The sequence below is a fragment of the Aythya fuligula genome, chromosome 16 (assembly GCF_009819795.1).
Source record: "Aythya fuligula isolate bAytFul2 chromosome 16, bAytFul2.pri, whole genome shotgun sequence".
In the NCBI taxonomy this organism is placed as follows: Eukaryota; Metazoa; Chordata; class Aves; order Anseriformes; family Anatidae; genus Aythya; species Aythya fuligula.
The window spans coordinates 10,825,049-10,847,323 of NC_045574.1; the positions used below are offsets into that span (position 1 = coordinate 10,825,049).

Sequence of the window (22,275 nt, forward strand, 5' to 3'; positions counted from 1 at the left end):
TGGGGGGGAGAACAGAATCGCCCCTAAACGTCCCCCGTCCCTCTCCTCAGAGGGAGGAGAAGCGCGGCCGCCCCGCCGGGGCTGCAGTCAGGTGACGGCGGACGGGCCGCCCAAAATGGCGGCCGGGCCGCGGCGGCTGAGGGGGGAGATCCGCCCGTAGCTGAGGGGCGGGGAGCGGGGGGCTGCCCGCGCTGGCGTCGGGCTGTCCGTGTGTCCTGTCCGGGTGTCCGTCTGCCGAGCGGGGAAGGGGCTATGATCGTTCTGGGCCGTGTCTCCGGCGCTCGGTGAAGGCGCAGCCCGCCCGACCATGGCTCTGAGGGAGCTGAAAGTTTGCCTGCTGGGGGTAAGTGGCGCGGGGCAGCGGGGAGGGGAGGGGAGGAGGCAGGGCGGGGGGCTGCCTGCCCTCGCCAACCCTGCTGAGGGGCTCCCCGGGCTGGTGGTGGCTGCTGGGGTTGAGCCTGGGGCCCTGCACCCCCAGAGCTGGGCCCCGGCTTCCCGGCCCTGGTCCCTGGAGGAGAGCGGTCGGGGGGGCGGCCAGGCCTTTCCCTGTGGGGAGAGGCGTTTTCATGGGGAGACGTCGTCCTCCTCCTCCTCCTCCTCATCATCATCATCCTCATCCTCCTCGTTCGGCCTTGGCCTCTGAGGAGAAGCAGAGAGGAAGCGCGAAGGCTCAGTGTGTGCTTCCCTCTTCCTCGGCCTTGGAGTTCGTAAAAGGAATAAGTAAAAGCATCTGAAATCAAACTGGAGAGAGGCAGGGAAGCTGAACTGTTCTTTCTTTTTTTTCTGTGTGTGATTTTTATTTTTTAACAGTATGCATAGCCTTTGAAAGTGCATTAAGTGGAGCAGGTAGAGGAAGGAGGAGACATCAAGCGAAGTGAAGTAGGAGTTTTGGAATTCCAGGGATAAGCCATGTGTTGGCTTGGGTTGGGTTCACCCTGAGGACTTCATTGGAGAGTCTCCTTTTGAATAGGTGGAGTTTTCTACATCTAAATCCTGTGCTGTACAGAGTGTGACAGGCAAAATGGTCTGCCTGTAAATGGCCCCATTGCCCTTCAGAGAGAAAATTGTTTCTGTGCTCTTCATGTTATGAAAACGTTTGAGGTAACTGAGCTACAGTTGGCTCTGCCTGCAAAGTATTTTCTCCTGTAAGAAGAGGAGAGTAAACACCTATGAAAACTGATTCCTGAACTCCCAGAGCCAGAAACTGCATCTAAATTTCTCTTTTTGAGGTTTGTGTTGTTCATTGAGACTGCAAACACTCTAAAATACAAAACTGAGGTCATACACGTTCTTCGCAAGGACAACAATTTGAAAAGATAAACATAAGTGTACGTGCTGTACCCAGTTTTATTATAATAGAAGATTAAAGATAATACATGAACGGTGTAAAACTTCAACAGCGCTTGTGCTGGTTTTCCTTAAAATTGTTCGCTCTGTAGATGTAAAGCAAAAAGTTTGTTGTCACCTGTCTTAGTTAAGTGACTATTTAAAATGTCCAACTGTTATTGAGAATGGTCTTAGTACTAGTAATCTGTTATGTCATTCCTAAATATGCCCACTACTGCTTGCTTTCTTTTCCCAGTTGATTTGGTGGTACAAATACATGTGTGCCCTGAAATTTTTATGTTGAGTCTCCTCTTCTACCATTTATAAACCTGCAAAGTTGTATTTGAAACATGTTTCAGGTGTGTCATGAAGACACTTCAGGCCTTTCATTATGCAGGGTGGGACAGCATTAGTCAGAAGTTGAAATGTGTGTGTCACACTTGTATAATTTCATGTGCTCGATTGCCTTGCAAAGGTGGAGTACAATATTCAGTTGCTCTATATTTTACTAAATGTGGTAGGTCTTTCTCTGCTCTAGTTCAAGTTTGGTTTGTGTATACTTTGTGGGAGGAAAGCTTGAATAACTGATAAAAAGCAGGAATGCAGATTTTTATTCTCCATAAAAATTTCTTTATAACAATTTGGAGAACTATAACTTAGCAGAGAGACCTTTCATTTTTCTAGTAAACAATATGCTAATACCCAAAATATTTCAGAATCTAATCCAAGTTCTCTGAGATTGTCTGCAGGAACATATTATTCATGAAAAATAGATGTGAGACCAAAAAGAATAAAAGGTTTACAGCAACTAATATCTCTTTCAATTGTTCTGTGTTTTGTTTTTTTCTAGGACACTGGTGTGGGCAAATCAAGTATTGTGTGGAGATTTGTAGAAGATAGCTTTGATCCCAACATTAACCCAACAATAGGGTAAGAAACTAAAGTAAACGTGACTCGTTCAAAGATCAGACTAAATTGTAGGAGCATGTATATATACCTCTTTAAAAGATCATATGAGGCTTTTCTGTGTGTGGCAGCTAAATGTGGTAATAAATATGACTGTAGTCTTAATTAGCCCCTGAGCTACCTTAGGAAACCTGGGAGTGTATTTGGCCCTACTGCAGCTTCCATTTTCATATGTAAGATCTGAACCCATTTTGTGTTGCTAATCATGGCTAATAAAATCCTTTTAAAAGTATTCTACTATAGATGCTTCTGTTAAAGAACAACATGCCTTTGTCATGCACTATTCTTGAGTTTCAAAGTATGATTATTATGTGACTGCATGATTTGTTGAAGGTTGTTTTTTTTTGACAAGTCAAGTACAATAACAAGTCTACTAGGTTTTCAAAGGTAGCTAATATACTAATTCAGGTTGTAGGTTCTCTTTAGTTCGATCTATTATTATACGTCAATATGTTACGCACTCGCTCGAGTAACTGATGAAATTGTTAATGCAATCAGCCACACAGCTAAGGATGTTCGAAAGATGAGCCTCAGAAGAGCAGTGTTACTGAGCTCAAATTTTCAAATAGATAAGAGGGAGAACGTCAGGAATTCTTGGAGTGCTGGGAAGTTCTTCTGTTTATTTCCTTTGCTGTCCTGTTTGTTTTCCAAGTCTCTTATGCACTGCTTGGCTCAGAAGCAATTCCTTACTTACAGGAGGACATGACTTTACTTGATGCTGAGAAGCGTGGGGGGTCAATAGAATTTCCTGTCTAAGGTGCCATACAGCCTCTACTACAGCTTTGACTGAAAAGATTCTGTTGATAAAGATTAGCTGTGTCTCATCCTGCCCTTCTAGAGAATGTGGTTTCCTTGCGCTCTCTCTCCTTCCCTCCCCCTCAAAGACCCCCTCGCCCCCCAATTTTTCTGTGTAGAAATTGGTATTGAACTGCAAGATATTCTGTAGGAACCATGCTTTTTAATTTCCCTGTTAACAAAGGTAGCCTTTAAGACAGATTGCTAGATTGTTTGTCTTAGATCTTCAAGGCTTGAACATCTTTAGTTACTGTCAAATTAGCTACAGTAGATGTTGTTTTTCGGAGGACAATGGAACTGATGTGGGGATAGTAGCCAGACTGCTATTTGCTTAAGTAGGGACCAGGCTGTCCTAAACACTTAAACATAAATTGTTCAGAAGGCTAAGACTTACTGCACACAGTAATAACAACTACAAGCAAACCTCTTTGTTGAGACAGACAGTACTGCAAGATCAATTTATTTTTTCTATTACCTGAGGTTAATGAGAAATTGGTAATCTGTCTTCATTCCTAATCATCCAAGTACTTAAAAAAAAAAAAAAATTTTTTTTTTTTTAACTTATACTGTTAAATAGTTGGCTAATATGAGTGTTATCTACAGCAGCCCAAAGTTAGCGTTCGTGCTTGTGCATGTAGTGCCTGTTTTTTCATTTAAAAAAAAGTCTAAGCAGTAAGTGACCTGCCATGGTACCACAGACGTAAGCATTGAAAATGTGAGGAGTACTTATTTATTTGGCTGTGGTGCTCTTTTCTATAGTTACATGTATATGGCCAGACATCTGAACTACCTGGGTTAAACCTCTGAGTAAACTAGTATGGAATTTGCATTATGTCCTCACATCACACATGAACTCCAGCCTTGTCAAATTTGCTGTCAGTTTTTAAGTTCTGGAAAACTGTGTTGCCGTGCATGTCTGTGAGACTGCATAACGCTGCGGAGCAAAGGCTGTGATCTGTGATGCTTCTATTTAGGCGAAGTAGAATTTCCTATATTCTGGAGAAACCTCAAGTGGTTTTTGTTTTATTTTGCCTGGTAAAAGGGCTGAGACTAGAATGAACTTCATAAAATGTTGTTGTCTTCTTTCTAGAGTCAGTTTATTTTCATCTTGTAGTTTTCTGTTTCTGTGATGGTTGATTTTTTTATTACTTTTTTTCCCCTCCCTTTTGCGTAGGGAGGGGATATATATTTGAAGGCAGGAACCAAAAGATATGACCTAGACTCATTTTCTCAGTGAAATGTCTGTAACAGATGCTACGCAGTATCTTACAGTGCTCTTAGAAGTTGCCCACCATTGCGGTAATTAGGATAATTTGCAGGAGTTAATTTGTTTTTCATTAATTTAGTGATAGTTGTGGAATTCATATGGGTTCTTGAAGTGATGGATTAAAATCTGTCTTTCAGCTGTATTAATAAAATGATTAAGAGGTTCAACAACTCGTACTGTTGGTACTTTGGTATAGCAGTATGGATCAAGACTCGTCCAAACGCAGGAATTGTGTGAAGTTCCAGTAAGAAGCAGCCCAAAAATTCTAAGCAAATTCATTTTTGAAACTTTTGCTAGACTTTGCATTAATTTTCTGATTGAGACTAGGAGGTGGAAAGAGTAAATTGATTAAAGATTGATAAAAGATTAGAGAGAGGTTTTAGAGCATCTTACAAAACGAAAGCTGAGAAGTAAAGCTTTTACTCCTTTTACTTTTTGAGTTCATGAGATACAATCTTACATTTCCTGTCCTACTTCTATTTGTCTTAGAATATTTGAGCAATCACACTTCATCGTAAGTGTTCACGATTAGTTCATGATTCAAATTTGAATATAGGTAACTTGTAGAAACCCTGTCAGAACTTCAGAACTTTTGTACTCAGTGCTGAGGATGCTTTCCACTCCTGCATCTCTAGGGCCTGCAGAGTCTTCAGTATTTCTTTATACCATTAAACAGGCTTCTTGAATGTGTATAGATGTTGTTCGTGCAGTTATGGTGTTGGCTGGAAGAAGCAGATAGGAAATTTAGGTTAGATACTGCCAGTCTTCTTACTATAAGTCAAGGGTAACTAATTTAGGTGTTCCCAAAGCAACTTGTCTCTGAGTTGTGTGCTCTCTCTCTCGTGCTCTTGCTTACTCGTCATTGAAATCTTCGTTTTCTCAAAGAATTTCAAGTGGAGTCAGCCACCATTTGGGATGTTTAGTTGTGACATGGATTAGTGCAGCTGTTCGAATTGACTGTACTGGTGTAGTTTGGTTTTCAGTGAGAATCTAATTTAGGAATTAATGCCTGATTTTCATCAGTCTTAAGGAAATTGAAGTCTTTGTGCTTTACTACAGATGCTCCTATCACTTTATTTATTTTTACTCCTTGCTAAAATACATTGAGTTACCTGCATTTAAGTAAACTGTAGTTAGACTTAGTTTGTAGGGATGTTGCATCTTATATTTGGCTTCTTAAAAGAACACCCAACTTTGGACAGTGATACTATTTGGCCAGCCGTCTGAGCTTAAGGAATGGGAAGGAGATTAATTCTTAACATTGGAAAACATTTAATATTTGCTCCCCTTTATTTTAAATTTAAGTAGCTATTTTGTCCTTCTGTAACAGTACCCTTTTCTTCAAATTAATTTCAACATTTGTATATGAAAATCTTACTTGGTTTTGTCGGGGTGGGGTGGAGAAGCACTTTTGCTGAAATACAGACTTCTTTAAACGTTCATGATACTAATGTTTGAAGAAGGCATTTATATTTTGGCATTAATATTCTGAAAATCGTAAACTATTTTCTTTTCCAGAGCCTCATTTATGACCAAGACTGTACAGTATCAAAATGAGCTGCATAAATTCCTAATTTGGGATACAGCTGGACAGGAACGGGTGAGTAGAGTTTTATACATATCTTTAATCACATATCTTTCATCAGACTTGTGGTGGTGGTTCTGGTTAGAGTTTGGGGTGCTTTTCAACCCCACCCCTGAAAGTTGCGAAGTGATCTGGTTTTATGAACTTCTATTAGAATATTAGTTTCTGTGCAGGTTTCTGTCAAGATACTGGTGATGTAAATATATTTTCCGTTACTGGTATTAGAGCTGAAAAGTGGAGTTAAGGATGATTACCTAATAGTAGCACAGAAAACAAAAGATTGGGATTATTTTCACTGAAAGTAAGTGGTGTATGAAAGAAAACAAGGGAGGGCAAAAAGCCAGCACCTGTCTCTGGTACCATTTTTATTTGAGTTTTAAACACTCACTGTGACTGCTAACATGAGCATCAGAGTGAAACGAATGTTCTTGTTTCATTGTACAGGTAAGGCTATTTTTCCTGATTCTGGAAAAATACACAACTGCTAACACATTCTGTTAGCTTAAATGTTCAGCTTATTAAGGTTCAGCACCTTATTAAGGTGCTACTAAGGTTTTTAATTTGTTTGTAGGATGTGGGTTTAGGTGATCAAAAATTGTTTCAAGCAGTATTTTGGATGAGAACTGATCTTCTATTACTTCATGGAGTTATCTGCCCAAATCTGGTAGTGTTAAAAGCTACGTCAAGAAATCTATTTTGAAATTCACATTTTAATTAGATAGCTTGAGACTTTGATATCTGCAGTGTGCAGAGGGCCAAATGCAGCATGCATTCTGAGCAGAGATAATAAAAACATTCAAGAAACTGACTAGTCAAATGAAATCACAGTTAATTACTTTGCATCAGTTTTACTTTGGGAAAGGAAAGGTTTGCTAGTTAACTTGTTTGTTTCTGGTCTGCCAGTAACAATGATAGAAATGAACCCCCTTAACAGCGCTTACTCTTGCAGTTCAGATTCTTGACTGTTAGCTACTGGCAACTGTCAGTTACCTATGAGTTTACTCAGGATGTGTGCTAACTGTAACAAAGATAGATACTACAGTGCTCCCTGTGAAGAGTCAGTTTGATCAGGTTGAGTTATTTTAAGACTGTAACTGGCAAATGCAACTATAGTATATTCAGGATTGGCTCAAGAAAAAAAAAAAGGGAAAATATTGTAAAGGCTCAGTCAACCTCGTGCAGTCACTCAAACTCTTGGAAGTCCTGGTGGAACTGACTTGGTGGCTTTTTAATGTGATAACAGCCTTCATGGGTAGAAAAGTTACTCAAGTATATTTGTGTTGCATTCAGCGTTCTAGATTCTGAATGACTACTTACTTCCTCCCAGCGGCATGATATAAGGCAAACTTAGGTCACTGGGGATGTGTCCCAGGGATATGTCCTATTTATGTAGGTTATCAGAAATATCCCAGCCCTTCCATTACCAGAGTTCAGTTGGCATTTGCTGTCAACAGTTAAGTGAACATCATAGCACATTCTGAAATGTTAATGCTTGAATCAGGCTTCTGAGGGGTAGAGCATGACTGAAGAGGCTGGTACTCTTAAACAGAAAGCTTTACAAACGTGCCTGCAACAACTTGGCAGGAAATATCTATTACGTAGTAGCATTCCATCCTGTTCACTTTAACTGTGTTTGCAGGCAATGGGAGAACGCCCTAATTTGGATTCAGCACGCTACAATCTGAGGAAGTGTATCTGTACATGACTAGCACATTCCCTGTCTGTTTTTAGACTGTGACATCTTTTTATTTTCTTCCGTTCAAGTTGCATGTTACGCTTGTGAAAGTCAGAAAAGATGGCTTACCTGGCCCCTGACCCAAGATCTGTGATATCTCTAAAGCTTGTTCCACACAAGAAGTCATCACTGTGGGGCCCAATATATCCGAGGAAATCAGCAAATTGGGAGCAAGAATATTTTCTTTGATAGGGTGTCAGTGTCTTCATAGACACATTCTCTCCAAAACCAAGCTGACGCTCTCTCTTACTGCTGGTTACAATTGGTCCATATGCATGCCTTGTGCTGAACTCTGCAGCGCTGTTTTCTAGTAAGCAATATGTTTGGCAGGGTGTTTGGAAGGGATCCCATCTGCGGTGGTCTGGAACACCAAAAACGCCCAAACTGTTCTTGGGATTATGATTTCTCTTACGAGCTATGATAGTAACAAACACAATTCCTGGTCTTTTTGAGGAATGTTTACTATCTTCTACTTCTAAAGCCCATCAGCAAATGGGTCTAGGTTATACTAGGCAACCTCGTGTTCGAAATGGCTTCAGGAAGTGACAAACTAGCCTTGCTCCAAAGGTAGAAACGTGTGCTAATTCACTTCACACAGCTGGCTTCCCTGCATGTCTTATTTGTTCTCTCATTTCTTCTGAACTATATAAAGTTGGTAGAAGATTACTTACAGCAGCTAGGATTTCTGCATTCATACCTAAGAATTGAGAAAAGTTGTCTGGATAATTACGTTGTTAATAATTCTGTCAAAACGTCAATCAAGAGACAGGAGGGCAAGCTGAAGTCTTAGAAAAAGCAGCAAAACAAAAAATTGGTGTTTCTGGTGGCATGTGTTTTGTTAATGTATTTTACCTACTGACTGCTCTTAGGTGGAAAAAAAAAAACACGTATCTAAGTGTTAGGCAGGAAATGAGAGTAATACCAAATCAGCAAGTGAAAGTTGGTTTATTCCCAATGTAAACAGTCAAATAATCAAAAAGCCAGGTTGCAAGGAGTCCAAGTAGTGGTTTACCAAATATGCTTCCCTTTGCATTTTAGTATTTATATGGAGGAGAGGGATTATGCCCCAATGTGAACTGAATACCTGCCTGTGTTTCCCTTTCTCACTATTAAATATTTTCATATTCTGAACTTTGTGTTCAAAACCCCGTTTTCAACACAGAATTTGAGATCTAAATGTAAATGGTCTGGAATTTGCCTTTATACCAAAACTTTTATGATTCATAATATTGCTCTCAGTTGCACTGTATTAAGCAAAAGGAAATTTGCTTGGTTCTAATAAAATATCAGCCTTCCTGGAAATCTGTATTCTACTCATGGTTTTTACTATGAGTAGCAAGATGCGTGAAAGATTGAAGTACCACATGCTCACATCAAAACAGCACATGTAGCATACTCTCTGCTTCAGCTGAGAGTTTAGTTTGCTGGACCAGTTGTATGGTGCTTTTTCAATTAGAACATCATATTGTTATTTTGTTAAGAAATTTTTAATAATATTTTAGATGCGACTTCAATTGTGTTCTTCCCCCCCCCCCCCCCCAATCCTGGATTCAAAACACTGTCTGTGCAAAGTTACAGCCCTGGTTTATACCCTGCAAACTCACTACCAACCAAATATTCCTGTTACAGGTTTAATTTTGAATATTGCAATAAAATTACTGTAGGCGTTTATTATCCAACATGTTTCTTAAAGCTTTATTTGCAATGGATCACATAGCTTTGGACTTTTTTTTTTTTTTTAAGATATAAACATCCTTCAAATTTTTGAGCTTTGAGGAAAAACTTGAGCAAAACCCCTAATGCTATAAATTAGATCAGGGAGAAAACAGCATTTTTAGCATTAAATGAATGGGGTGAGTTACTCATTTTTCAGTAGGGCTAGAGTTTGACACCAGCCTATGAACTTTTCAAATCAGCAATAATACATGCTATTTTTTTTTAAACTACTTTTTGTCCAAAAACACCAGCAAGAAGAAACAAGTTCAGTTTTGACTTTTTTTCCCCCTTGCTCAGTATTTGAAGTTGAGCATGTGTGCTGCAGGTTTGTGTCTGTATCGCCAGCCTCTTCTTAAATGAGAGATTTTAATCTAGTCAAAATAAGGTCAAGGTAAGCTGCGTGCTTTTTTTTACCACAGGTGTGCTGCTGATTCCTAGACTGTTTATTGTTTGGCCTGTGTAAAACAATATTTTCATGGAAGTTTATGTAGTCCGCTGTGCGGGCTCTCTGCAACGAAAAGTTTTCCCCTAATGTTACATTTAAAGCTAGTTATCTCTTACTGTACTGTTAAATAAGGAAGCTGTGGAGGTCAGTGAAAATGAGATTCATGATGTACGGTCTCTTTCTTTCAGTTTCGTGCTTTAGCCCCAATGTACTACAGAGGGTCAGCAGCAGCCATTATAGTTTATGACATCACAAAAGAGGTAAGAAATTGGACTTTGACTCAGCATTACAACTTCTGGTTATTGTGACATGGGCCAGTTCTGATTCTTATTTCCTTCTGTTCTTCTTCCACATCAGGAAACTTTCTCAACGTTAAAGAATTGGGTTAAAGAGCTTCGACAACATGGACCTCCAAACATTGTTGTAGCTATCGCGGGAAATAAGTGTGATCTTAATGATGTAAGGTAAATAACTGTTGATGGTTCAATCTTAATTTCAGGAGATAAGCTCATAGACCTTTAAATACTTAATATGTTTCACCAGCTCTGAAATCTTAAGCAGTTAAACTTCAGCAGTTTTGCACTGTCTCGTGAAACTTGGAGTTTCACAAGGAGTCTGAGTTTTCTACTGCCAAAAGATTTGGTTAGTCTGCCTTTGTTTTTCTTGCCCACTTCCTCCCCTTTGGTGCAAGTATATGTGTGGTTGGGCAGCAAATCAGGCTGTAAAATGCATCCAGATTAAAACTAACCAATTAAAAAAAGGGAAAACCTATCCAAGTGTATTTATCTTGTTCACAACATGATCACTTGCTAGCATGACAGAGGTAGGGTAGCAGGGTTAGGAACGAGCAGTTTATAGGGAGACGGGATTACCTTTTCTGGTGGCAGTGCCAAGTTATACAAGCTTAAACTGCCCGTGAAACTACGGTGTAATACGACCTGTTTACCTCATTTGTAACAAGTACCCTGTCAGTCTGTAGCACCTCATTCTGTTATGAAAAACATCGAGCCTGTTGGAAAGCATTGTGTAGGTTCTTCTGACTTGCTTGTTCAGGTGCCTACCCTTTCTGCTTAAATGCCAGGGTGGAATTGGCTGTAGTTGAGATGGTTGCAGGAAGTGGGAAAAACTCTTGAGAAACTTTATGGACAGCCAAAGTCTCAAGAAAGCATGTATTAAAAACAAAAGAAGCCCTTTTTTATTGATGTCCTGGTTAAATAAGCCAAAATTCAGAAAGGTGTGTGCAAACTTCTTGTTTTTAGATTTCATTGGAAAAGGTACCACTGTTGCTGTCCAGAGGCAACAGCATGGTTGGTTATGTTTGAAAAACCACTGCGAAGTTGATTCTTAGTGTGGTTTTACAAATCATTAGTATACTTTAGTAACCTAGTGAGCTCTAATAACTCTTCTCAGAAACAACATATCTCTTGGAGTAAATATGGCATAAAATTCCTTAGAAGAAAATTTTAAGGCATGCAGTATTAAATCTCCCACTTGTGCTTACATCTTGGTACTTAGGTGGCATCATAAAGCATGTAAACATTGCTATTCAAGCTAATGGCCAAGATTCCTTCTACTACAGAGACAGTGTTTGTGTCATTGACCTAAAGTCTCTGCTTTTGTGTGTTTTGATGTCCTAAGCCTGTTATTACTGACAGGAGAGATGTGTCTTAGAAATGGTATGTAAAGCTGTGTGGGGTATAGTCATATAGCCTTCCCTTCAGCTGTTGGGTTTTGTTTTTTTTTCTTGTTGTTTATGCATTGCATTATCAACTTGCCTATCAACTTAAGGGTGGAAAATAGTTTTTTTCACTACTTGGCTGTCTTGTTGTTAGCACAGTCAAAATACATTTCTGTTCATAGCAACGTCCTCATTGCTTCACATAAACTAAATGGTATACTAATAATCCATGCAGTGTTCAGAGAGATCTAGTTTGGGGAGCAGTTGTAGGAAATCCACTGGATTAGCGGAATGAAAACTTCAGGATCTTTTCAGAGTCCCTAAAACTTGTGTGTGTGAAGAGCAAAGTACCCCCAATGACTGATTGCAGACCTGTGCTTAAAGCACTCAAGAAACAAACTCCATTGTAACGTCAGATGGATTGAGGTCATTTAGTTTGATTGTGCTTCAGTGGTGCTTGTACCTCTGGAAGAAAGCATACAGTAAAGAATGAGCATCAACTTCAGGATGAGGGAGCAGGGTGATGAGAAATGGGTAATATGAAATACTTGCTAAGTGAGACACTTAAAATTCTGAATCCTGTTTTTTTTTCTGCATTCAGTTTTTTTTTGTTTTTTTTTTTTTTTTTTTTTAGAGAAGTCATGGAAAAAGATGCTAAAGACTATGCAGATTCCATTCATGCAATATTTGTAGAGACAAGTGCGAAAAATGCAATAAACATTAATGAACTCTTTATAGAAATTAGTAAGTATTTAAACAGGTAATGTTTTCTTCTGAAAGACGTTCAAGTAGAAATTTGGTTACTGTAATTTTTTGGGGGTGCTATTTAGGTGATAGTATGCTGATGTAAATGCTAACTGAGGTGTGTAAATTTTTGGTCATCTAATGACCTCTAAAGATTCCTTGTAGGGATTTTAAGCCTACTGTGATGCTGCTGGACAAATAGCAAGCAGGGCACTGATGTCAGAAGTCAGTGTCATCTTACTATATCCATTGTTAAATGATTTAACTGGTACATCCAAGGTTATGGAAGGGACAGCAAATGGCATGAGAACTATCCAAACTTTATACAACTGAGAAAAAGAATTTGATTCTTGCTCTTAATGTTTGTGCTTAGTTTAGAACAGTGTGTTTTCAAAAACAGAAGAATTCAGAAGTGCTAGATTACTGCCTGGGAGATAGCAACTAGTGTGTGGATTTTCCACCAGTACTGTTGTGATATCTTGTTTTTTTTGTTTGTAAGATGTATTTCAAGCAGCAACATCAAGATGCAGATATATCAGTCTGCTTGTGAAATTAGAACCAACAGTCCATTTGTGTGTGTATGCACTATTATTTAACTTCGGGTGACTACAACAATGTTATATTTTAGAAAAAAAAGTTCTTGAAAGCAGATGAGTATATTGAAGCTGATGTCAAAAATATGCACTGTAGTTAAGCTTCATGGTTTACTGACTTTATAGTTGCTCTCTATAATCTTAAAAAATGGCCTAGTTTAAACATTGAAAAAACATCTTAAACCTCTCAAAAAAGAATTCTCAGCCATGAATGGTCAACTTCAAACACCGACTAGATGACTGAAGTAGCTACCTTTACAAGCGCTTCAGTGTTAAGCCTGACACAGGTGATCTGCTGTGGAAATGCAGGTCTAGATGATAGATCTCGACAAAGAGATTCCAGATGGTATTGTGTGCTGCAAAGTTTATTCTCTGGGTGCTTCCATAACTTAGGTCTCTTAAGACTGATTTAGCCTGAAGTGCAAAGTTAGCTTAAAGCTGCCTCTGCTCTTTTTTGTGGAACTGTACCTCTTATGGGCACTGTATAAACTGTTAACTGCCATCCTTCTGTTATGCGGGAATATCGTCATTAATAACATCTGACAAAACATACATTGAATGCATACAATTAGTTCCAAGTATAATGTTTGCAATAAATGTTATTTTCTGCCTCCTTATAGGTCGTAGAATTCCATCAACTGACACGAACCCCCCAACTAGTGGTAAGGGATTCAAACTTAGAAGACAGCCATCGGTGACAAAGCGCAGCTGCTGTTGACTGATCCATTAGAAAATCAGACTTGTTTATACAGTAGGTGGTCTTGGAAGTTAATAGTTCACGTTGGGTTTATATTATCAGTCTTAGATCTCTATCTGCTGGTGTTCATACGCCCAAGGTCCTACAAAAACGGACCAGTTCATCTGACATCTGTATGCTCGCAGAAAAGACTGCAATCATAATGTCAGCCTGTTTACTTACAAAAAGTGTAGTATCTCTTGTATTAAAAGGGAATCCATCATCAGTTTTGTGGCCTTGCTTAAAAGGAAGGTGACTATGGATGGTAGAACTGAAATGCTTAGTAGTTTTGTAATCAAGATTTTGGTTTTTTTGTAAAAAGGGAAATGAGCACTTTTGTGGGACTTGGGGGTGGGAGGAGTCTGTTGAACTTTGAAAGTTAGTCAGATGTCATTTCTTCCTTTTCTTCAGTGAGCCTTATTTGAGATTTAACTGTAGCTAATCCAAAGTATAATGGGACAGTTGGTTTGAGGTGGCTACAGAATAAGCAACTGAAGACAGATAATAGGCAAATCAGTCCATCCACTCCCCAGAACCCATTTGCACTTTTTATTTAAAGATGATACACACCGGGGATGGGGACACAAACGAGAGGTCTTAAACCATGGACAATCTTTTTTTCCATGCTGACTTTAATCACTTTAAGGCAAACTGATATGCTTTATAGTCATCTTCTTGTTCATAGAAGGTTTTTAATATTAAGATGTTGATTGAAGAAAACCTAGCTGTAGTTCTGACTAAATTAAGTGATTACTGACTAAAAACAGATGCTGTAAACAGATGCTGCCAATAGTTCTGGTAAGACTTAAAAGGCTGGGGGGGAAAGCTTTCAGTTGCTTAGCATGTGTAAAGTGTTCATATTATATTTAAGAGACCAGTGTTTAAAGTATTATAAATTATGTAAAAACATTTTTTTTTTAATGCAATCTTATTCACTCCTTCCATTCCACACCTATGGATAAACTTCTGGGGTTATCTATCAGTTTGTTTTTTTTCCAGCATTTTATGTTATTGTCACTGTTGGTGACTTCATCCAGAGACAGGCTGAAATTCACTCTTTAAATCCCATTTGAAAGAACCAATTAATAGAGGCTGCTGTTGGTGCAATGTCAGGTCTGTCTGTTGAACAAGTTTTCATCTGTGGTGCACCCAGTCTTTCCTCTTTTGGGCACAAAAGTACAAATAGGAAGTAACCTTAAGACATGTGGTAATGTAGATCATTACCTCTTGGTTCCTGGGCTTTTTCACCTGTGAGGACTTTTAAGTAAATCAGTGTTTAGCTTATATTGTGTTGGTTTTAGTATGTTCTCAATTAAACTATAGATTGACCATACCCTTTTGTGCTTTTTTATTTATTTTTGCTTTTTGTTTCCTACTAGCAGTAGTGAGGAACTTTATACTTTTGAAGAAAAAGATCATAAAATACTCAAGTATATACTACTGTGCTGTTAAGCTTTCCAACTGAAATGAGGTCATGGTGAGATATTTGTTCTCTATAATCTGGCTTTCTATCATCTCAAGTATTTTCTCTTAAGGAAATGGGAGAAAAGTTTTTTAAAAATGAAAGAATTTACAATTCAGATTAGTTTGTATTAATCAGAATTCTTGTAGAGCTCTTATGGAGCAGAACAGTTAAACTGTTAGGGTGAAATTTTAAATGGATCAGTATATTTTAATGAAATTTGACTATGTTTTTAAAATCATTGTACAGGCTTCATGCTTCATATATAAAATATTTCATTTATTAAATAATAAATCTGGAAGTTTTCTTGAACTAGAAAATATAGTAAGAAAAGGAAAATACCAAATATCAGGAATATCTTCCATGCAGGTTAGTAGAAAAAGGTTTTTGGACTTGCTAAATTATGTTTATTGCTTGTAGCATGGAATAAAAATGAAGTTTGTCTTCTTTTCCATGAGATAATAAAAATCGTGTAATATTACATATCCAATATTTATTAACTTGAGAAGAAATACTGAATTCTAGGTGGGACAGAGCTAGGTTAGTACACTGAGATTATTGTAGCTGTCTCTAGTTATACTGCATCATGTACTATTACACCACTTTTATTATCTCACTGATCCTGTATAGTATCTCTTAGGAAATCTTTATAAAGTACATTCTGAGCTATTCTTTTACTTGATGCATACCACAATTAGTCTTAAAACAAACAAAAAAAGCAAGCAGCAGCATCAACCTGGCTCTTCACCGATGTAGCTGAATCTTGATGCTTCAGACTCCTTTTGTGTACATGTTACTAACCTGGGTGGAATACAAGCATACTTCGTAGCTTTTTTGCGCTCCTGATCTTGAATTACTCCAGTTAATGAAGACATGGAAGTGACCAGGGTTTGCCCAAACTAGAAACACTGAAGTGAGACTGCTTTTTAAGACCATGCCTATGGAAAATGACAGCCTGTAGATGTCAGTTCATTTGGGCCAAGATAACTTCTTGTTGATCAGTTGGCCTTAACTAAAAGTTGAAATGCAGTCTTGCCTGGATGAGATGTGCATGTTTGAGATCTCATTTTTGTTGGAGAAAAATGGTTTCTTCTGTACTAATATTTTTTTTAGGCCACCTGCTATCATTTTGCACTAGGCTTACTGGAATTGATTATGTTTTTCCCTAACATAGCCTCTCTATTTGGAGAAAAATTAGCTTTTGAGTGTTTGAAGGATTGATTATCAACCATTCCAATAACCTTTTTAGTAACTTTGTTAAGAAGTTACTGAAAAAAGCTTGGGACTTGAGTTTTATTCTGCTACACCTTTCTTTTTCATGAATTGTGATCATCATAGAGACTTGGTTTTAAAATAATCTGAAAGGGAATTGATGGCTTAAAAAAAATAGTTGAGAGGGACAAGTGTCAAATTTGTAAAAAGATAATGAGGTGCATGTCATAAAATTGATTTAGAGCATTTTTAAATTGACAAAATGCTACTATTTCCACCTCTATACAACGCCAACTCTTTCGTACAAAAGTGTAGATGTCTATAAAAATTGTACTTGACAAATGGTTTGTTCCTAAGCTTTGGAGTTACTTAAATGTGCTGCCCAAGTTTTGGAGGGTGTCTTCATCATTCCCTATAAAATATAAGCTTCTTAAATGGCTTGCTATGCTATATGGGTAGCTTTGTAGCATATTTTAGATACATGCTGGAAACTGGCATGCTAAGTGCCTAGATAGGTGAGTTGGGGAAGCTTCTGTTTAATAAAATACAAAGGCATTTAGTGGCCAAACTACTGAAAATTGTAATAGGTGCTTTGAAAAGTTCTAAGAGAATTCCAACAACTTTTGCTGTTTCCAGGAAGGTAAAGACTGTATATTATTAGATCCATGTTGAAACAAAAATCATTGCACTTTAAATTCCTACTGGTATCAGTGAGACCTTTCCTTTAAGTGCCACAGTATCAGACAGCTAACAGTTCAGAGGGGTGTTCAATGCAGACTTGTCTTTGACGTTTGTGTATACATAGTACCAATTTAATGCTACCGGCATGCTCAGGAAAGAATACTTACATGCCTGGGAAGAGAATAATAGGAGAGGCAGCCATGCCTACTCACTGATCCTGAATTCTGTTCCTTTAACCTGGTCGAGAGATGTGAGATTCATTGGGAATTGCTTTCATTCATGGTTAAAGCTTCATTTTAGAGATCAAAAAATAATCCATTTTCAATATCATGAATGGTTTAAAAAAGTTGGCCTTGACAAGCTTTTTGTTATGATGCTAATCCTAAATTGTTCCTTAACATTAGTGTTCATTTCCAATATAACATATTGAGTATTAGTTGGAAAAGAAAACTTTATTAGTGATGATTGAATGATGTTCTTGTGAAACTCTTTAGTGTTTATTAAGGATGAGGCAGTCTATTTGTGGCGTGCTATGTCAGCAGTCTGCAAAGACTATCTTGGGAATTGATGATTTACAGGACAGAAGCTGTATAAATTGTGTGGCTAGTCACCCTGTAGGGAGCCTCGCTTATAAGCAGCAATAACTGCATAAAAGTAGAAAAATATCTCAAGCATGGGGAGACTCTGAATATACAACCAACATCAATTTCTACACTGCCTATTCATTTTCTAAAATACTTCGGATATCTTTCTTAAACACTTCAAATCTCTAAAAAGAGGCTTGTCTTCCCATGGACAAGAGACAGGGATGAACTTTCTTAACTTAGCGGGAAGTTGTTTTACAATGACCCAAGACTGTGTTTGTATGTGATGAGTCGGTTTCTCAAAGCATGAGAATTGTGTGTGTGGAAGTAAGGTTTTCAAAGATCTGTATAACATTCTTCAGAGATAACTCGTAACGTCTGAACCTCTCTCAACAATTTACCAAAGGTCTTGGTAGTCTAGGGTGTTCCCTGCTGACTGGAAGCTGGCCAGTGTTTTACCCATCTACGAGAAGGTCACTAGAGGGGACCCAGGAAGTTACAGACGTGTCAGTCTAACCTCAGTCCCAGGAAAAGTTATGGAGAAGATTATCTTGAGTGCTGCTGAAAGGTAATAAAAGAACAAAACTTTGATCAGGTGTAGTCAGCATGGATTCATGAAGGAAAGGTCCTACCTTAGTCATTTGATCTCCTTCAGTGACAAGGTCAACCACTTAATGGATGAAGGGAAGGCAGTGCATGCAGTCTTTCTGGATTTTAATAATGTCTTTCATACTGTCCCTCAGAATATCCTGGAGAGATGGTCTAGCTGAGTTAAACAGGTTCACACTGCGCTGGGTGATGAACTGGCTTGACAGTAGAGCTCAAAAAAAGGTAGTAAATGGGGCTGTGTCTGCTTGGTGGCAAGTCCCTAGCAATGTTTCCCAAGGCTCAATTGTAGGGCCAGTTATGTTCAACATTTTTATCAGTGATCTGGGTGCAGGAGTGGAATGCATCCTGGGCAAGTTCGCTGATGACACTAAACTGGGAGGTGCTGTTGACTCCCTGGAGGGGTGAGGGGCCTTGCAGAGGGATCTAGGCAGACTGGAGCAATGGACAATCATCAGTGCCAAGTCTGACAAGGGTAAATGCTGGACTGCACTGGGATGGAGTAATTCTGGACACGGGTACAGCCTGGGAGATGAGTGGCTGGAGAATGGCTCTGCAGAAAGGGCCCCAGGGGTACTGGTGACAGCAGGCGCAACACAAGCCAGCACTGTGCCCTGGCAGCCAAAAGAGCAAACCATATTTTGGGGTCTATTAAACACAGCATAGGCAGCCAGTCAGAAGAGGTGATTCTCCACTGTATTTTGCACTGGTGCAGCCTCTCCTTGAATATCACGTGCAGTTCTGTGCCCACAACATAGAAATGATGTTAAGATCCAGAGGAAAACAACAAAGCTGATGGTAAACGGTCTGGGAGGCATGTCCTGTGAGTAGAGGTTGAGGACACTTGGGTTGTCTAGTTTGGAGAAGAGAAGGCCAAGAGGTGACCTTATTGTGCTCTACAAATCCTGGGGAGGGGAAGCAGGGAGAGAGGTGCTGGTCTGTGCTCCCTGGTAACTGACGGTGGAATATGAGGGAACAGCACAAAGCTGTGCCAGGGAGGTTCTGGGAGCGTGGTCAAATGCTGCAGCAGGCTTTCTAGGGAGGTGGCTGATGCCTCGTGCTTGTTGGTGTTCAGGGGGCTTTGGGATAATGCCACCCATACTGTGCTTTAGCTTCTGGTTAGCCCTGGGGTGGCCAGGCAGTTGGACTAGATCAGCTTTGTAGGTCCCTTTCAACTGAACTATTCTATGCTCACATTGCATCTCTATTTGTAGATCATACCCATACTAATGTTTGGCAACAGAAGACTTATTATTCCAGGTGTGAATTACCAATCTAAGATTAAAAAAAAAAAAAAAAAAAAAAAAAAAAAGAAAAGAAAGAAGTTTAATATAAGATTTGTCAGCTGACCTTTTCAGAGTTGTATGGCTCCACCCTGTCAAAAGAAATAAGCTTGAAACTGCATCTTTGTTTCTCATACGAGAATTCAAGTGCCAAAACATATTTCTCTCTAATTGTTAGGCCTTCTGACACCAATGCTTGTTTAAAAAAAAAATTATATATATCACTTTCTGGACTTTTGAATGCAAACTTTAAAGTCAGATAGGATCAAAAACACTCAATGTGCAAAAGCTGAACAAGCATTATCAAACTTTATCCATGAAGTGTCACAGATTTTAAAAAATTAAAAAGTCATTCAAGGCCTATAAGACTATCCTACAACCCAAGAATATTTATGGGTTTCCTCTGACATGTCAAAGGAATTCTAGGCTCAACTTTTTCTTCCTTTCCCCTCTCAATTCCCCCCCACCCAAGCCTGAATTTTTAAGTACTGTGAGTGTGCGTGCTATAAAGAGCTATTTAAAAATGCTTACAAAACTTCTAGTGGCTTAGAGTTATTTGATGCTTCCTATTTCACGTAGGAAATCAAGGCACTAGGATGAATGTGTCCCGTTAAAATTCAGTAGAGTATTTGCTGAAATTGTTCTAATTCTAGAATAGAGAATTTCTAGAAGAAAGAAATTTGTTTTTCCCATTGCATCATACTGCAAGTTGGGAGGGAGGGGGGTTAAATTTTTTCTTAAACACTAACAATTTTATTCAAGGAGGTTGGGTTTTCTTTGTTTCATTCATGTTAATATTTTCACGTGCTTTGTTGAACAAACCAACTGCTACTCCTTTTCTGATGTTGAAGGATACAGACAACCTTTTCTGTCATTCTCTTCATTTGTGTGGGTGTAATATTCCATCCAGTTGTTGCAGTCCAGTTCAGATTCACTGCTACTTTCTTGCCTTACTTTTACTCACGTTGCAGTATGTATTTCCTATTATTAAATCCATTCTCTTTTCTTGAGAATTTGTTCTTTGTTTCCTTATGGGATCTAGCCAAGAAAATGTGGCAAGTGTCTTTTTTTCTCCTTAAAGGTTCAAGAAGTATCTGTCACAGCAGCAAATATTTTTTAACAAAGTGGTAATTCATTAGTACAGCGTTATGAAATTAAGAAATCATAGCAGCTGAGACACATACCGCTATTTTATTACACTAGATAGGAGGCTAAAAGCACATTCACCTGAAGGAAGTAAATTATAGTAAAGCCCTAATAACATAATTTGAACTCTTCTGTATTTTAACTTCTGTACTTCCTATTTCTGAATACAGTGCATCCAGCATTGAAATTGTGGCAGAATGAATTGATACGAAACATGAATGGATCATATTTCTGTAGCTGTAGGACACTTAAGACTTCTTGGCAATTTTCCCCCTTGTGTTCCTTGGCCCCCAGTCCAATGAAGAAAAAAGGAAATAATTCTGAAGGTTAAAAAACAAAAACTTTGCATTTGCATTTGTGTATTCAGGGCACAAAAATAACCTGATATGCATATAGCTCTTGCAGTGTACTAAATGTATGCCTGTAAAATTAAGCGTGAAGGTTAACCTTTGTATCAGCAGTTCTTGTCCCTCCTGAGAATGTTCTGTCTTTTTGTTATAGTATTGGGTTAACCTGTTAAAAAAGATTGAAAGGTCTGTGCCTTCTTATTATAATATCTCTTATTAAGACAAACTAAAGCCGCTCAAAGTTACAGAGCATTTGCAGCACTGTAAACTGCACAAATTTACAACCATTGCTTCACTGCATGAAATGTAGTCAGATTGCGAGTGATGAAATATAGTGATGAATTCTCAAGCTTATGAATGTTTTTGAGACTTTTATAGTCTTCTCTTGGGCTGGTCCCGAGGGTGTGTACAGGTTTGTCTGTATTGTTGGTTTGTAGATGCTAATGAGGAAAACCAGACTTTTGTTCTCTCCTTTTTGTTTGTATTGTTACACTCCCATATAGTGCATAGACTGAAAATAAAGAAATGTTGGTTTGGCATAATGTAAACAGCATTTTCAGCTTAAGCATCCATAATAAACTTTTATAGTGTAATAACATGCTAAATCACTACCAGTCCGATGTATTGTGCAAAAAAAGGTGTAAACATTTTATTAATAAAAAGCTTTGTTTATAAACCTGCTGGCCTTGTTTTTAAGTGGTTCCAAAATTCTCAACATCATCAAAAGTAGTCTCTATAGTAATAGAGTTCCAGAAGAGGAATGCTAAGCAATACCACAGTAGAAGTGAATCTAAGTGACAGTTCAAATATCTGTTTTCTAAAAGCAGTGACTGCTGGTCATTCAGAAACTGAAGCTTTTCCATGGCGTAAGTATACACAGACAGACAACAGACAAACTTGTACAAAAAAAGGATGGGGAGAAACAGTAAGGAGAATGCAGCTTTTGTCTTACACTTCCTTTCTTTGGAGCATGATGTCTGAGAAACTGCAGGCCACACACAGTCTTGTCAGCCAGCGCAAGGCCTGACAAGTTCTACTGGGGTCACGTTATTTAATACATTGCATTTAGCTTAGTCTGTATCAAAAGTTGAATTCTTAACTGCTTAAGCCAGATTTCTGTCAATCAAAACTGTAAAGTGCTTTTAATATCTGTATGGTGTTGTGGGGGGCTGTCATGCGAGAAGGGATCTTTTCTCATTTGCTAGTACAGCTAGCTGCTTGGCTGCTTTTTTTTTTTCCCTCTTAGAAACTGCTTTGGTTATGTACAGCACAAAAATATAGACTTGGCTAAAGTTATCTCACTTGGATAATGTTTAAGATGTAGTTTTTGTGTTCAAATGTGTGATGCAAGTTAACATGTTTATCTAA

At 38.5% G+C, this 22,275-nt stretch overlaps 1 protein-coding gene across 1 annotated transcript; it reads left to right on the forward strand.

Moving 5' to 3' along the window:
• The first annotated feature begins 34 nt into the window (after positions 1–34).
• RAB22A (RAB22A, member RAS oncogene family) lies at positions 35–21,583 on the forward strand. Its single transcript, XM_032198327.1, has 7 exons — positions 35–343; positions 2,177–2,256; positions 5,873–5,954; positions 10,024–10,095; positions 10,193–10,299; positions 12,148–12,257; positions 13,471–21,583. Exons 1-7 carry the CDS (start codon positions 308–310, stop codon positions 13,566–13,568), a joined length of 585 nt encoding a protein of 194 aa, XP_032054218.1. The 5' UTR covers positions 35–307; the 3' UTR covers positions 13,569–21,583.
• The last annotated feature ends 692 nt before the right edge of the window (positions 21,584–22,275 follow it).